General features: G+C 29.2%; 1 protein-coding gene across 1 annotated transcript; it reads right to left on the bottom strand.

The window, feature by feature from the left end:
• Positions 1–9,397: 9,397 nt before the first annotated feature.
• LOC101262019 (uncharacterized) lies at positions 9,398–16,084 on the bottom strand. Its single transcript, XM_004241644.5, has 11 exons — positions 15,696–16,084; positions 15,189–15,264; positions 15,021–15,106; positions 14,048–14,141; positions 13,873–13,949; positions 12,970–13,097; positions 12,021–12,092; positions 11,110–11,180; positions 10,581–10,656; positions 9,906–10,049; positions 9,398–9,813 (listed from the first exon to the last, which is right to left on the bottom strand). The coding sequence occupies exons 1-11, from the start codon at positions 15,975–15,977 to the stop codon at positions 9,768–9,770; spliced, it is 1,152 nt and encodes a 383-aa protein (XP_004241692.1). The 5' UTR covers positions 15,978–16,084; the 3' UTR covers positions 9,398–9,767.
• Between the last annotated feature and the right edge of the window lie 669 nt (positions 16,085–16,753).

Raw genomic sequence — 16,753 nt, 5'->3', positions numbered from 1 at the left:
CAATTATTCTACCTTATAATGTCTTGTGTATCTCATGTAACATCTAGGTCATAATTCTCATTTTTAACTATCCAACATATTAAATACATAATAGTTAGTAGAAAAGAAAGTTTTACTTCATGAGTGTTTCTTTATGGAGCATAGCACTCAATTTTTATCCAAAATTTGGTGATTATATATGTAGTGTTATTTGATTGTTGTATTCTGAAGGAAGGCTGAAGGGGACAAGTTAAAAAAATTATTATTGAACTGATAAAGATTTATTGTAGTAAATTTGAATGTCTAAAGAGAAAGATATATTTATGCCCAAATACATAAAGAAAATATAAGGCCAAATACATGAGTAGATCCCTAAACTTATTGGTTTTTTTTCCTTAGGTACCAATTACGTCATTTTCCTATTGAATTATTGAACCTCCATAATTTATTACGTCTAAACAAACACTGTTGTCTGATGTGGAATCAGATTTGTGAGGGGTATTGATAGAGGATACATATGTTGTTCCACAAATCATTAGTCCAATTGACAGTGAAAATGTTTGAAAATAATTGTGTTTTACTTTAAGTCATTTGAACACATTAGAAAATAAATGAGACTAACATGGTTTGTCTTTATTCTTTCAATCAAAATTGTTACAATTCGAATACAATTGAAGACATTTACAATTGAAAAGCTGATCAAAATCAACCAACAGTGTTTTAAAGAAACAAATTATGGGTGGTTCAATGATTCAATTGAAAAATGACGTAGTTGAGATATCTGAGGAAAAAAACCCAACAAATTTTAGAAATTTGTTTATGTATTTGGCCAAAATATAATGTTAATTTCATTTGAAGTTTATTAAGTGAAAATAAGCAAACAAATGACGGACAAGCAAATAACATAAACGTGCATGTGACCATCAGTTATCTGCTTTATCCACGCTTAGGGCCGTTTGACCATAAATTTTTCAAATAATATTTGGGAAAAATTTGGCAAATAATGTTTGTCCATATAATTTATTATTATTTGGCAAATATTTTTGGCAAATATCCAAAATTTTCAAATACTAGTTTTTTCTAGTATTTGGGCCAAATATCATTATTTGGGATATTTTAAAAATTAAAACTTTACCCCAATCTTTTATCTTTTACAAAAACACCCTTTCTAGTAGTTGCTTGCGTTGTATTACATCATTTTTTACGTGAACACCAAAATAGTGATGAAATATTTAGTGAATATTAAATAATGATATGATTGTTGATGAAAATTATTAAAAATTGGCTTTAGGTAACAAAGTCATGTACTTTATCTACTTCACGATGTATGGAATAATTCTTGTTGCACTCACTCCAAATTACCACATTGCTTCAGTGTCATGGACATTATTTGTTATTGTTGTAACTAACATTCAATTGACTTGTAATATAAACTTTTAGTTAGTTTTGATAGTTTTTAAAACTTGTGTGTATAAATCATATTTTTATAAAAAGGTGAAATATATTTCCCAAATTTTATGGCCAAACACATGGTGAAATTTCACCCAAAATTTCACTCAAATAATATTTGCCAAGAATATTTGGAAATCTATGGCCAAACAATAGCTTATATATTATTAGTGAATATAATAACCAAATACGTCTCTATATATATCGTATGCCTTTTCATCTTTAATTGAGTTTTTTAAAAACATCTAAAAAAAGGTTAAAAATACATAAACTGAAAATCTAGTACCAACCCCATAGCATAAAAAAAAATTAAATTTTCTTCTGTCACTTGGTTGGAAGATTTACTTTTTCTTGAAAAGTAACCAATTATTTTTTTAAAAAAGGATGAAATATTATTTTGCCAATAAGAGATTCTTCGTTGACGTAATGAATTAGTTGCATATAGGGAAACGGAGCAAAACAAATTCAAAACAAAAATAATACCGTTCGATATATTAAGCTCATAATATATGCGAGATTTGGTGAAAAAAATTAAATTATAAGAAATTTATTGGACCTGTATATTTTGATAAGAGAATAATTACACGGCTCTAAGGCAAAAATGAAAAAATATAAATACTTTATATCTACCAAATATCCCAAGATTTAATTATATATTCTCTTTGTTATTTTAAAAAAAAATCATAAAAAAGTTAGTAATAGTTAATATAAGTACTAGTATTTGTATTCTCGCGTGGTATACGGATATTTTAAATGTCATAATTTTATAAAATTTATTATTCACTTGAATTAATTTTTATTATGAATTTTCGTTTGACTTTTTAAATTTCATATATTTGAAACTATACTAAAAATCCTAAAAACCAATATAATTAATGATTTAAAAAAATATTTTTATAATAATTTTAATTTCAATTTAGATATGTTTCTTGTAGGCCCAAAACCCGTGTTGACAATAGAAAATTCTCGGTAATTGACTTCGTTCGGAATTGTTTGTCATATTGTGCTTTTCAAAATTTTATTTGACTAATTTTTAAAATTAAATTAGATTATATTAATACAATATTTTAAACAAAAAAGTTAAATATTCTAAAATTATATAAAAAATACTATTCGTATCAATTTTTTGCATATTAATATGATGAAAAAATATATCTTAAAAAGTTAGTCAAAATTTTGATAATTTGACTCTAAAAATAGAAATTATCACAAATAATTTCGGACGGAGGGAGTATATTGTATAATATAAAAATAACACAACATAACGGCCGATTGAATGTTTCACTTTATTAAATGTTGGTGTATTCTTGATTACTCTGTTTAATTGCTATCAAATGATAATTAATTGATTGTGATTTGTGTAGCTGTGAATTAATTTTCTTTATTATTAGGCAGCCAATAAATATTTCTCTAATGGTGGTGCCTTAATTACGAGTAATTTCTTTTTTAAGAATTTGTTAGAAAATTTTAAAAATTATAATTTTTTAATTTTAAAATTAGCTACACTCTCTTTTTTATTTTTAATTAAAGATGTTAAAAGTAAAAAAGTAAAAATATTCTAAAAAGTAAATAACATAGAAAAACATTATTCTGGACACTTCCTTTTTTTTTTTATAAGAGTAAATACGCTCTCTTTCATTTCATAATTATTTGTCCATAATGAATAAAATATGTTTGTGCTATAATATTCACGAATATTAGTATATTTTTTAAAAAATAATTCGTGGAGTTACTTTCTCCATCCATTTTTATATCTGCAGCATATAATAAATTTAATATTTTGAAAAGTGTTTCAAAAAATAATTATAGTTTGTGAGAAGTAAAAAATTAGAAATTAATTGATAAATTATTTCTTGATTTTCTAATATAGATAAGTGAAAATAAACATCAACTTTTAATATATTGAACGAGTAAAATAGATTTGTAGTTAATGTTAAAGGTACAATAACAAAACAAAATCTTTTATATTCTAAATGTTAGAGTTAATTTCTTTTTGTATTTACTTAAGTAATTAATAATTATAATATTTTAATTAATAAACATCTAAAACAAAATAAGTATAATAATTAAATAATTCCGTTATTATTTAATTCCAAAAACCGTTCCCTAGAGGTTAAATATGTATAACTGAAAATCTAATGTCAACCCCACAAAATAAAAAATACAATTTTCTACCGTCACTGTGTTGAAGAGATCTTTTTTTTTTTCTTATTAATAATATAAAATATAGCCATTTTTATTTATTAAATTAAAGAAAGATGAAATGTTTTTTTCTTTTTGTCGAAGAGAGAAGATCTTCGTTGACGTAATGGATTGGTTTCATCGATTAACTTAAGTGGAGAAAAATAAAGGGGCAGTGCATTGCAACTCTGTGATTTAATACGATATTGAAGTTTTAATTAAATTTAAATTGTTCGGATTAATTTGAAAGTTAACACTTTCAATAAAATTTTTATTATATTAAAAATTCTATTTTAAGAATTCTAATTAAAAGTGAACCACTCTCATCAATACACCATAAATCATATCGATAATGATTAATATGAGTATTTACCACAATATTCTTTTTTTTTCCTATTTTTTAATACTCATATTAATTAATATATATTCTTAGTTCTTGAAAAAAAATTTTAAAAAATTTAATAGTGATGATAAAATAAAAATGATAGTTTATAGTTTTCTTAATATGATCAAACTGGCATATGAAAAAGGGGAAATGCTTTAAAAATATCCTAATTTTGGCTGAAATTGTTATTAGGAGGATATCAAATTTTATAGAGGATATTTTACCTTGCACTATTTAATAGTAAATTTAAAGGTATATATGTGCCTACATAAACTCGTTACTGTTTATAATTAAAAAATATTTATGACGTCCACGTGAGCACATATATACCTTTAGAAAACACCATTAAATAATTTAAGGATAAAATATCTTTTCCAAAATTTGACTTTCTTACAACAATTTTAATCATAATTCAAATATATTTAAGACCTTTTTTTTCCATTAAAAATTATACAAGAAATGTTATAAATCAATTCAATTAATGATTTAAAAAAATTCTTTGAGAAAATGTAATTATTTTTCTTTATTGAACTCCACAAATAATAGAGGAGGTATTATATTTCTTATTAAGTCCCTAATCTATGTTTTTTGTACGAAATTATCTCTAATAGGCATGATCTGATAATATATTATATATAATGTAGGACAAAAAATAGCATAACATAATAAACAGCCCATGAATTTTTCACTTTATTAGAGGTAGGTCTATAATCTATTCTTGAATAATTAGTGTATTTAATTACATTAGAAAATAATAGATCATGTGATAAGCGGCAATTATAGAATAATAGACTATGCATAGATGTCACATTTTCATATAATTTTTACTTGGTCATATTTTAAAAGAAATTATGTGTTTTGATTATTATATTTTTATTCATTTAAAATATTAATTTTCTTCAATAAAATATTTTCTTTCTAATCTCTCTTCAATAAATAATAAAATAGTTTATTAAACAATCACAATATATATGTATATATGTGCTCTTCACTAAGCTTTTTTTATGCTAATTAGTCGATAATTATTCCTACTTGAAATGAGAAAATTTTTACTTAATTCTATTTAATTTTTTTAAAATAAAATTATTTCAAATTATCTATACTTAATAAGATGAAAAGTAAAATGATCCCAAGAGAGTAACTAGAGCTGGAAGAAATTTTTTTTTTTTTTTTAAAAAAATGATCTCACCTCTCTTTAATCATAATTAATTAAAATAAAAGATAGTGTTGGGCAGATCAATTGTATTAATTGTATTGATGTGAATAAGCCAATGAATAATTCTCTTTAAATGGCTCCTTGAAACTTGTAAATATGTATTGGGAAGATATGATTTTGCCATCAAATGGTGGTGCCTTAATTACGAGCCATCACTTAGGGACATCGCCCCTCTCCCCTCTAATTTCTTTTTTATCGAGTAAATTACTTTCACGTGAATTTTGTTTAATTTTTTATTTAAAATTTTGTATTTTTTTTAATTGTCGTGATTTCTGATCTAGCTAATAATTTAGTATATTCAGTATTATTGTTGTGGTGTTCTAAAGTACGTGAAAATTTTTACTCATCCAAATCAAATATTTTCTTCGTTCGGTGTTGTTTGTCGTAATTTCTATTTTTAAAGTTAAACTATAAAAACTTTGACTAACATTTTAAGATATATATTTTTGTCATATTAATATGTAAAAAATTGTAATTTATAGTACTTTTCATATAGTTTTAAAATATCTATTTTTTTGTTTAAAATTAATTAATTTGATCTATTTTAACCTTAAAAATTAATGAAATTAACTTTTAAAAATCGTAATATATTTTTTGTTTAAAATTAATTAATTTGATCTATTTTAACCTTAAAAATTAATGAAATTAACTTTTAAAAATCGTAATATGATAAATAAATTCGAATGAAGAGAGTAGGAGGTTTTTGGACTTGCTCAATCTTTTCAGGAAGGACCGAAGGAGAAAACATATTTTATATTGAAATAAAAAATAAATTAAATTCTATTTTTTTACAAATAATTCTATTTTGTGTGGATTTAAAATGAATTAGAATTTAAAAAATCCAAAGACTGCGGTCAGACCATTATGCGTTTGTGAGGATTGAAACTTACCGGACAAATAATTTCACTATCTTAGAATCGTTAAGGTTTAAGGAACAATAAATAAGATGAGTATAACGTAACTCATTCAATGTTTTGAAAAGTGCTTTAGAAATTTATAGTTAATTTCTTACATTTTTCAAATTGAATGAGTAAAAATGATAATTTATTTTTAACACAGTTATTAATAATCGCTAACAAATCAATTAATAAATAATATTAAAGCAAAATAGGAAAGAAAACGTAGAAGAACAATGTTTCTCTCTCAAGTATATGCCGATGAGGTAGAATACAAAAGCTTATTTTTTTAATATTATAAACGAACAAAAAATGAAGGAAAGAAATATTTAAATAGGACTAATATAACTAGAGCTTAATTCAGTGATATTATTTTTTCCGCCATCCATTGGATAATTACATGCACAAAACCTTAATTAATTCTTGAAATATGTAATTTTTGTGTTTACTTTTTATTTTAACGAATATATATAGGCATATAAGGATCTTTATTTCTTTTTTCAAATTTGATGGTTGGTAGAAATACATAGACTAAATTCCATGTTTATGAACTTTTTTGAAACATATAGATGATATGTATATACTTTCTGTTATACTTTAAAGCTATATAAATTTCTGTGGTCAATTTTTTAGTATGTGTGTATCCTTAAAGTTAATAGCTGCACATGTAACTTCTTCTCAATAATTTATTTATTTTTTTACACAAAATTTGCAAACTCACCCATTTCTTAGTGTCCTAAAACAATTCTTTCGAGAGTAAATCCCGCAAATAGCCATTATATATGATAAATATAATTATATTTGATAAGTATAGTTTGTATATTTACAGATTGTAGCTATATTTTAAGTTGTCTCTATAATTCACATGTTTGTATAATTCGTGGGTATATTTGTATAATTCAATTATTTTTGTGTCTACATGAAATAATGCATTTATACAATTACAACCATTAGAAGTGTAAACAGTTATACAAATTATATTACACAAATTTTGGATTATATAAAAATACAAATTATATCATACAAATTCTGACATGCAAATTATATAAAACTAAAAACTTGAGCTGCATAATTATAGCGAAAAGTACGTTATGAATTGTAAGTAAGATAAACTTTAACTATGTTAAGTGATTATCCTAATATGTTTACTTATGCGCGTAATTTTTCCTTCTTTCAATATCGCTCCCTCCGAACCCTAGGAGTCATCTCTATCTTCTTCTTCTTAGAATTTTCTCATGTTATCTTTGTCGTACCAAATTAAGAAAAGAGATGGTCACCATTTATCAATTCTCAAAATCCAATTAAGACCTAAATTATTCAAGAAAAAAATGACGATAAAATAACAAATTCCTCTTTTAATATTTTTTAATTAATATCGATCATATACTTTTATTCATAAATACACAAGTGCGTCCAACAAAAAAATTGATCCAACCCAAAACACAAAACCCAGCCTAGCTCATTATAATTCTACTATTAAAAGACTCTCAAGCAGGGTTTCTTTAAATATCACTCTAATGAGATTTGAATCAGTAACTTGCAAAACTCACCCATCTATGACCTAATTATAACCCAAACATTATTTCTTGGTGACCTAAAATAACTTTTTAAGAAAACTTTCACAAATAGCCATTATATATGATAAATATAATTATGCTCCATAGCTATAATTTTTCATTTTTATATAAAAAAATATCTCATCTCATGATATGAAATCATCGTGAAATCGCATGTTCAAACGCTGATTTTATCTCAGAATTTTATATCGTGATATGATATCGTATGACCAAAAGCCTACTAAGTATTAAGTTTAAACCAAAAAATTAAAGAAGATATTATTATTTCGAATATTCAAGAAGATACTCATTGTTACCTTTTTCATATGCTTACAAGAATCAAAGTCTCAATTTAAAGAATATGCGTCAGTCAAGCCGGGAAAAGATTCTTAGTTTTTTTGGTATCTTTTATTAAAGTACAAAACGGAATTTGTCATGAAATATACTGTGAAATTAACTTTTATACCAAGACAATATATAAAAAATAATTACACCATCAATCATGTCATTTTAAATGTAATTAAATACCACTTATTCATAATCAGGTCAGTAACAACGTCGAACTAAATATTACTGATTATTATTCAAAGATGGTGACTAGAAGAAGAAAATAAAGGGAGGGGTGGCTGGTGGGAGGTCGGTGTTGAATTGGTGACGATCGATCGTGATGTTTATTATATGACAAGTTATTGCGATTTTCTTTTTATCCGCATCAGAAAAATCTCATACAATTAATATCAGTTTCGTAAGACAGCAATTTTTTTTTTTGACTAATGCTGACAATACAAGCTCTAACCATAGAAAGCTACTAGATGAAAAGATCGAGCCCCAAATGAACAGGCTGAACCCAGGCAAAATAGGAATAACAAATAAAGTGAAGTACGTAACTTGCACATGGTCAACTGCACAATTTTATCATTTTTTTTTTGTAGGTGTGGTAGCTTAACATAGTTAGCCCGCTTGTTATGAATTGATGATATTTCACTAAATTTTAAGTTATATTTCAATCGAACATCTTTAACTTTTAATAAAATGTTCAAATTAGATAGTTTAAACTTAAATTTTGGTGAAAAAATTATAATATATTTTCTTATACATGTTATCAAGTAGAAAATGCGTAAATAAAACACAAGCGCACAAAAAAATATATATTCAAAACTGGAAAGTCTGATTGGAATAAATTATTAGAAGGCAAAGTGTTAAATTGAAATAAACTTAGTTTAAGTGCGTAAATAAAACAATCTGACAAATTTCAGGAGCCAGGCATGTATTAAACCTTATTATTTTTATATTGTTACCTTTGTCAAAAAAGCCTTATTATTTTGAACTGCTTTTGTGTGGATATAAATTAACAACCTAAAGAGCTACGATATGTATACACATTACATCTATTACATTGATATGCCCTTTTGAAATTTTTGACAATTTTTTTGCGCTTCATGGACTCCCAGATCTAGGCGAATTTGGAATGTATATGATCTTACGATATGTATACACTTTAGAATATCCATGTACATATATTACATTGTTTTAAACACAATTAGATATAGTTTATCACCCAGAAGTCACCTAAAATCCAGAATTTGTAATATGTACCCCTCACTTTTGGGGTCGTAACTTTTTGTATGTAATAGGATCGGCTAGAAATTTTGTAAGACGTTTCAAATTTTATGACTATGGATGACAATAATGTTCTACCGCAAATAGTTTCAATGTGAATGTTGGAAGAGTTTCCTTGAGGCAGAATTAGTTCTCATCCTTTAAAGTGTCTTGTGTAAAAACTTTACATTACTTAAATATCAACTACAATTACACTAGTACAGAAACTTTTTTGGACATGGACTTCAATTCCATGTACTTTGAAAGAGAAAGGAGAAGAGGGATGTCCTGGGGTGGGGAGCACAAGTTCACTCATTACTTGTTGACGTTATATACGATTGCATTTACATTTCAACTATTTTTGAGTTTGGACAGGATCATAATAATTCCTCTATGCTTTTCAAGATAGAGAAAAGAGGGAACCTTAGCAAGCCTTATCATATGAACACTGCTGCAAGTGGGATGACATCAGGAATGGTTGAGAATCCACGGAGAGAGGTTGTGCATCAAACTCGGAAAAACATTCGTAGAGCATCGACTACTTTCTCAGGCCTGCCAAAAAGAATGCAGCATTGACTCGTGAAAAATTCTTTTAGTTACATGACACTAATATCCATACAAGTGGAAAGGTTAAAATCTATTACCAATCCTCTTGAGGCATATGGCCAGCGCCTTCAATCAGCTTAAGCTCGACAGATCGAGGATTTGCCTTCTGAAATTCCTCCGCAATTGATTGTGGGAGATACTTATCTGATATTCCCCAAGCAACTAAAATTGGTTTATCCCAGCTGAAAGTAACCAATCGAGTTTCCATATTACCCAGAATGAAGAAAAATCGACGTCAGTAGCAGTTAGAACTTTGTTATATTTGAAATAGTCAAGAATTCTGGTCAGAGTCATATGCTGGATATGATCTACTACAGGAAGGAACAAGACATACAAATGGAATTAATAGTTGAACTACATCTAATATCGTGTAATCGTATTTGCAACAAGCAACTGTGCAACATCCAGTAGCTCTTGAAATAAGGTGGGCTTTTGCACTTCACTTCTTCGTATGAAGATATTTAGTGACATTGAAAGTGAAGAGATGTAGCTAACATAGTTTATGACATCTAGTATGCTTAAATGTAGTGAAAGCACAACAGAGCTAGGGAACTTTTTTTGAAGGAGAATCAAATTGTATCACTGCACAATTTAATCCGTACAAGGATTAAGCTTTGTTGCTTGATATGAGGAATAAACCTGAGATACAGAACTGTTTTAACACAAACTTTATGCAACAGGCATAACTAAGGAAAATGGAATAGATTATATACCTTCCAGCTGCAAAACCAGATGATATTTGACTTGCAGTCTCACTGAAGTTAGCTCTCTTTGCAGCTTCCAACAAAGCTGAAATTTTAAAGTACACAGTTCTCAGATTCGGGATTAGTTAGTAAAACATGATTAGAAGTTTTGATGATTTTCATGTTTCTTGTTTTTTAATCTCAAGTTCATAAACAATAAGCTTTGCTTCAACAATCTTAAGACTTTTAAAACTAAGACTTGGTGTTCTCTAAGTAGTACATAATCACTTTGTTTCATTCTTCACTTGAGTTTCTTTTTGATAGCCATCAAAGAAAGGCGTTCATATAGCATTTAGCGCATAAATGTAACTTCTATGCCTTAGAGTACGGTAAACACTGCTTTCACAAATGACAATAGACCATGTGTATTGCCGCTAAGTACTGCTAGATGATTAAGCATCATAAACAAATAACTACATTTGAATGAAAGAGAATAAGAACATCTACAGCTATATCTGCTTTTTTTGCAGATTAGTAGAATAAGATGCAGATAACAAACCAAATCCAGGTCCACTGCTTGACAAATATGGTAGTCGGTACACATCAGCCTTCTCCAGCTTTAAGACATAGCTGTCATGATAACATTTTGTTACATAAGGAAGTTGTAGGAAATGAGTAAGATTAAGTGGAGGGAAGTAAATTTCGAGTGCATTAAAATATGGGAACTTATCATGCCATAGTTTATAAAGTATTTGTTTTCACCCAATTGTATTCACATGGAAATTTGGTCTAGTTAATGTTAGCAAATTCAAACTTCTTTTTTGTTCCCTTTCTAGGTCATAAATTGGTGTGAATATTCAGGGTAATACTGCATTCTTTAACTTCCAAGTTAATCAACTCATGTGAATTCTCAAAATCCATAATCCATAGATACAAGTGATAAAAAATGCAAGAATAATGTGAGATGCTCAGTTCTGAAAAGATGTTAGCTGTTTGAAGATAAATGTCGTAAATATATGATGTGAACATAGAGACTTTTCTTTTGTATAACTGTCCACGTCGGCTAAAAGTACAAAAGAGCAACATGGAAGGGTGAGGGAGATGGAGTTGAGAACAGCCACAAGGTACCAGGTTTTTGTTTCCTTTTGCTAAAGGAAAACACAGGCAATAGCTTTGTAGAATGTAGTCAGTCACAGGAATTGGGAGTGCATAGCCAAACTTTTTATTTAGCAAGGCCATTAACATGATGTCAATGAGCATCAGATGGAAATACTATTGCAAGTTCAGAAAGAGAATCTTGAGGATTCAGCGTACTCTTGTTTTAAAATAACTCTTACCTGATCTTTAATAATTTCTGGTCTAAATACATGGCAGAGTATAGCAACTAATTTAAAATCAATCAAAGCAATAAAAATCATATAGTTGTAACTAAAATTTTCTCAAATTTAAAGATGCATTTTGGATACCTACGCGCTACCTGCTTCAATAAAGCGCTCAGCCATTACTGCATTCTGGCAAGTAAATTCACCGAAGAAGGGAATTCTAATGCATAAACAAAGAAGAGAAGTTCAATTAGAAAACAGTGAAGTGATAGTTCAGTTTGAAAAGCAAGGAGTTAAATGAATACTGAACATCTCAAAAGCAACAAAGCAAATTTTTGTTCATAAACAGAAGACAAATAACAAGAATAATTGCTCTATGTATGTTGATAAGCAGTCGCAACAAATTCATGGCAACCTTTAGGAAATTGTGTCTCAACAACAATCTGAAGGAAATGAGAATCCCGGAGGAGGATTAGAGTAGAAGGTTAGTAGCTATTTTAATAACCGACTTCATTCTTTACTAATTTGGACGCACATAATACATGTGCCTTGTTAAGATACAACACTTGGACCTAACTCAACCCCAAAAACTAGCTCATGACGGGAGGTTTGTCCAAGTCCATATAAGGAGACCAAATTTCCATTCCTCTACCAATGTGGGACTTCTTAACACTCTCCCGCACGTCCAGACCTGGAGCGTGAACACTTCTAAATGGGGGCCCAACATCGGTGAACAACAATATTGGGATGGGCTTGGCACAGATACCAATATGGAAAATGTGCCTAACTCACCCCCCAAAAGCGAGCTCCTGAGGGGAGGTTTGTCCAAGTCCATATAAGGAGACCAATTCCCATCCCTCTACCGATGTGGGACTTCTTAACACCCCTTAAGCAAAGTGAAGCCCCTAAGTTATCATATTGTAATCTGGTGAAAGACGAAAATTACTAATGAAACAAAAAAGAATAGAAGGCTTTCAGTTACGATTTGAAAACCATAATATGTGAAAAAGAGCAGTTAATGTTCCTCTAGCAACTGTCAAGAGCAGTCAATTTACTATGAGATGCAAGCAGTTGTTTAATTACACACAAAGTGAAACCTGAGCTGCTGAAAAAGTCCAGGAATAGGTGAAGAAACTGTCAATGGAGTGTTAAGAATCGCAAGCTTCAATATTTTGCTGGGATTTTTCAAGGTCCAAGTCAATCCATATGAACCCACAAGAAACCCCTACAAATATATTATCACAATAAAGATAGCTGAGAAAAAATCCCCAGAAAATGCTTCTATTATAAGAAATCAATAAATTATAAAACCATCTACAACTGCGAGAAGCCTAAAATTAACAAGGAATATCTGCATTAATATAGCTCGTAAAGTGCAAGAAAGATGATTATATTCAAGATTTTGAACTAAATACTTGGTGCTTCATTAGGGCAATAATTGGCAGTCTACATAGAAGGGCTGTTTTTTTAGGCTGTCATACCCACACCAAAAACTTCTCTAACACAACACTTCAACAAAATTTTCCTGTCTGTCACATGTCCTTTATTTTAAACATGTCATTTCCCCGTCATATTTCAGTATTAGTACTTGTTTAGTATCACTTCAATTCATGAATTGCGAAAATAACAGATATGAAGTGCCTATTAATTAATTCACATTTCATTTCAATTTTATATCTCCTTAGAAAAATCAGACTGAATTTCCTTAATAACAAAAAGATAAAGTTTCTTTGTCAATTTCAACTGTAATATGTAAGAGACCTGATATTATGTAACCTTCCGTAATAGAGGCATGTAGCTAATCCTGTATGCTACATAGAATGAGAAATTACAAAGAGAAATCTACGAGAAAAAGAAAATTTCTTCCTTGTTCAAGTCACTATTGTTCAATAATCATCAGTGCCAATAGTTAGCCAGCAAACATATACTTTCATCTGGTAGACTGAAAATTGGTATGTAAATAAAATTTTCAATCTTAGCTTGGTTAACGTCATTCAGACCTGAACTACAAGGAAAAATGGAGATGTCACCCCCAGGACTTCAAGTAACTTCTCAAACTCTTCATGGAACTCTTTCTCTGCCAGTAAAATTATTCAGAACTTCATAATATTGCCTAGTTAAAAAAGTAATATTCGGATAAAGTAACTGAAGTTTACAGTGAGAAGGCCTCGATACCAGTGTAGTCGAAACCGTAACCAGGTTGTGGCTTGTCACTGAATCCAAATCCGATCCAGTCTGGTGCAAAGCAATGGAACCCAGCATCTGACAGCTAGCCACAGAGAAAAAGCCTCTTGTTGAATGATAGGGACAAACAGTATCAAGAAGACAAAAAGATTGGGAGATTTTTGAAACAGATAAAAAAGAAGAGCGAGTTATATGGCGACGCCGACAAGAAAAATTCCTCCTACTTCTAACCAGGATCACACATTAAAACAGCGACAAAATCAATACTAAATCATCTTATGTACATTCTTTTCAAGAAGAGATTCTTTTCAAATATCACACCACCTGCCTTTTGAACAGTCGGTTCGTCATGTATCTATTTTAAGAGCAACCCTATAGATTTCTTTATCTTGCAAAGAGGCACCTCTGAAATTCAAAATAATAATTGAAAACTACTCAACTACATTCGTCCCATTTCATAAGACACTATATAAGATGGATTCATGAAGTTCATTTGACTTATACGTGAGTATAAATTATGGAAGAAGAAAATATTACCGTAATAGCTAGTTAGAGTATAGAAATTTAAAATTGAATATTTGATGATTCTAGGAGAAGATTGTCTCAAAATAGAAATATTAAGGGAATGAGTGAAGTGTTATTGTGGTAAAGAGAAGAACATGTAAAAGTTTAAAATTTGAATACTTAAATGAATTTAAATTCTCTTGAAAGTTGTGAAAATTTACCACAATGAAATGGTATCAGACAATTTTATACATGCAAGAGTAGAAAGAATGTCATTTAGTAGAGATGCACGAAACGCTAAGTAAGTGAAATATAATAGCAAATTAACACTTTGACGAAAATGTAAATGGAAATAGTCATGGCAGTAAAAGAGCCAAGGTACTGAATTTTGACTTCCTTCCTACACAATCCAAAATTTTCCAAGTCTGAAGGTCATAAAATCTAAAATCAGTTGTAGAACCTGAGACATAACAACTCGATAGCTGTATGATTGTGTTGGAGCTCCATGGAGAAAGACAATTGTCCCACGTCTGCTTTCAGGTGATCCTGCAAGAACTGAACTTGAGCCTTTTGAAGTCGTTAAAGTACAACAAGATCAATTCAACCAGAATGCAAATAAAAAACTCGCCTGTTTCTCTCACAAACCACCTAAATTTTCCTGATTTGACATATGATCCGTATTCCTTTCCTTTGTCTTCAGTTCTCTACAACAATATCACTAAGTCACTACAATGATTTTAGAATATGAAAGAATTTCAAGCTGGAAATAGTAATCTAACACGAACGCACAACTGAAAGACTTCAGCTAGCTGCATATTGTCAATGTCCTTGTTGCAACACCTCACAAACATTACGCTCTAAGCAACTAAAGATACAACTAAGCAAATAAAAGTATTCCATCTCCAACAATTTTAAACTGTAAGAGAAGACAGCTCACATAATTCTAAGTCTGAGATCATTTCTCACCGTCAAAATTTCACGTGCTTCAGAGCGAGGAAAAAAAAACTCCTCAGAGCAAATTAAATTCATAATTCGATGAATGAATGTTACTCTACAGCATTCCTTTAACAAATTCAACGAACTATAAACTTGAAAATCAAGTAAAAAAAATAGTAAGGAGAAGAAATTGAGTTACGTAAAGCATTTGGCCGACGTTTCCGTCCTCTGCAGGACTCTCAGGCATCTGAATTGCGCTTCGGCTGGACGGATTGTCAGTGACAAAACCGAACGGGTTAAATGCGGGTTTATTATCGTCTTTCTCCGAAGAAGCTCTGGTGAGAACCGGAAGTGCCGGTCCGGTTCTGCTTCTGTTTGTCCATAGCCTTGGGAATTGGCCGGTGAATTCAGCCGACGGCGAAGAAGTGGAAGCTAGAAAGCATAAAGTAGACGGAGAAGGAGAGAGAAGAGAGAGCGCCATCTCTCCCGTGTGTGCGTGATGAGTGGAGGGAGTTTGAATCCATCGAACACCACATGCTTTTTATTGATTCTAAATTTCTAATATTCTTTAAAGCGTGAAAAAATAAGTGGATAAATCTGAAATGCAAATTAATTCCAAACAAATATTTTTTTGTACAAATAGTCCCTTTCATTGTGGTCCTCAGTTTTTTACTACTACAACTTTTTTAACATCCTCTCAATTATTTTGATTTCTCTTTTGGTATTATATACAAGGGAATTGATTGAGTTTTGGGTATTTTCTCAAATAAGTACGTAATATACCTACAATGTAGACGATATAATATATGAAGTGTATTTGTTTAAAAGTATTTTATTTAAAAGTTTGTTTTTGTTTTTTCAATGAAATTTATGTCCGATTCTTCGATTCAATTTTATTTAACTCTGATTTAATTTTTTTGATTTTAGAAAAGTATGCACCGTGGTGCATATATAAAATCAAATTAATTCAGTTCGATTCAACTTTTTCTACTTTGACTCGATTTTGTTTGTTTTTTTTAATCAATTTTCAATAAAATGAGGACAAACTCAAAATATAAGATACTTAACATTTACAAACAAATATGTTAGCAATGATGTATTTCGTCATAGAACACTTATTGTGCTAACTAAAATATTATATTTCTTTGTCAAGAACATTGTGCCTCCAACAATTTCTCAAGAAAAAAAAAGGATTAAGATTGGTTTCTTTATATAACATACATTGATAAAAATATATTTTGAGAACTAATATTTGAA

This window comes from Solanum lycopersicum, chromosome 6 (assembly GCF_036512215.1).
Source record: "Solanum lycopersicum chromosome 6, SLM_r2.1".
In the NCBI taxonomy this organism is placed as follows: Eukaryota; Viridiplantae; Streptophyta; class Magnoliopsida; order Solanales; family Solanaceae; genus Solanum; species Solanum lycopersicum.
Note: the sequence above shows the minus strand (reverse complement) of the source record. Positions and strands in the feature narration are given on the sequence as shown.

Coding starts and splice junctions, on each gene's coding strand:
- LOC101262019 (XM_004241644.5), bottom strand. CDS start 15,977: ATGGCGCTCTCTCTTCTCTCTCCTTCTCCGTCTACTTTATGCTTTCTA. Junction 13,098..13,872: donor CATTTTTCCTTGTAGTTCAG/GTCTGAATGACG, acceptor ATATATTTGTAG/GGGTTTCTTGTGGGTTCATA. Junction 10,657..11,109: donor AAGCAGTGGACCTGGATTTG/GTTTGTTATCTG, acceptor TTAAAATTTCAG/CTTTGTTGGAAGCTGCAAAG.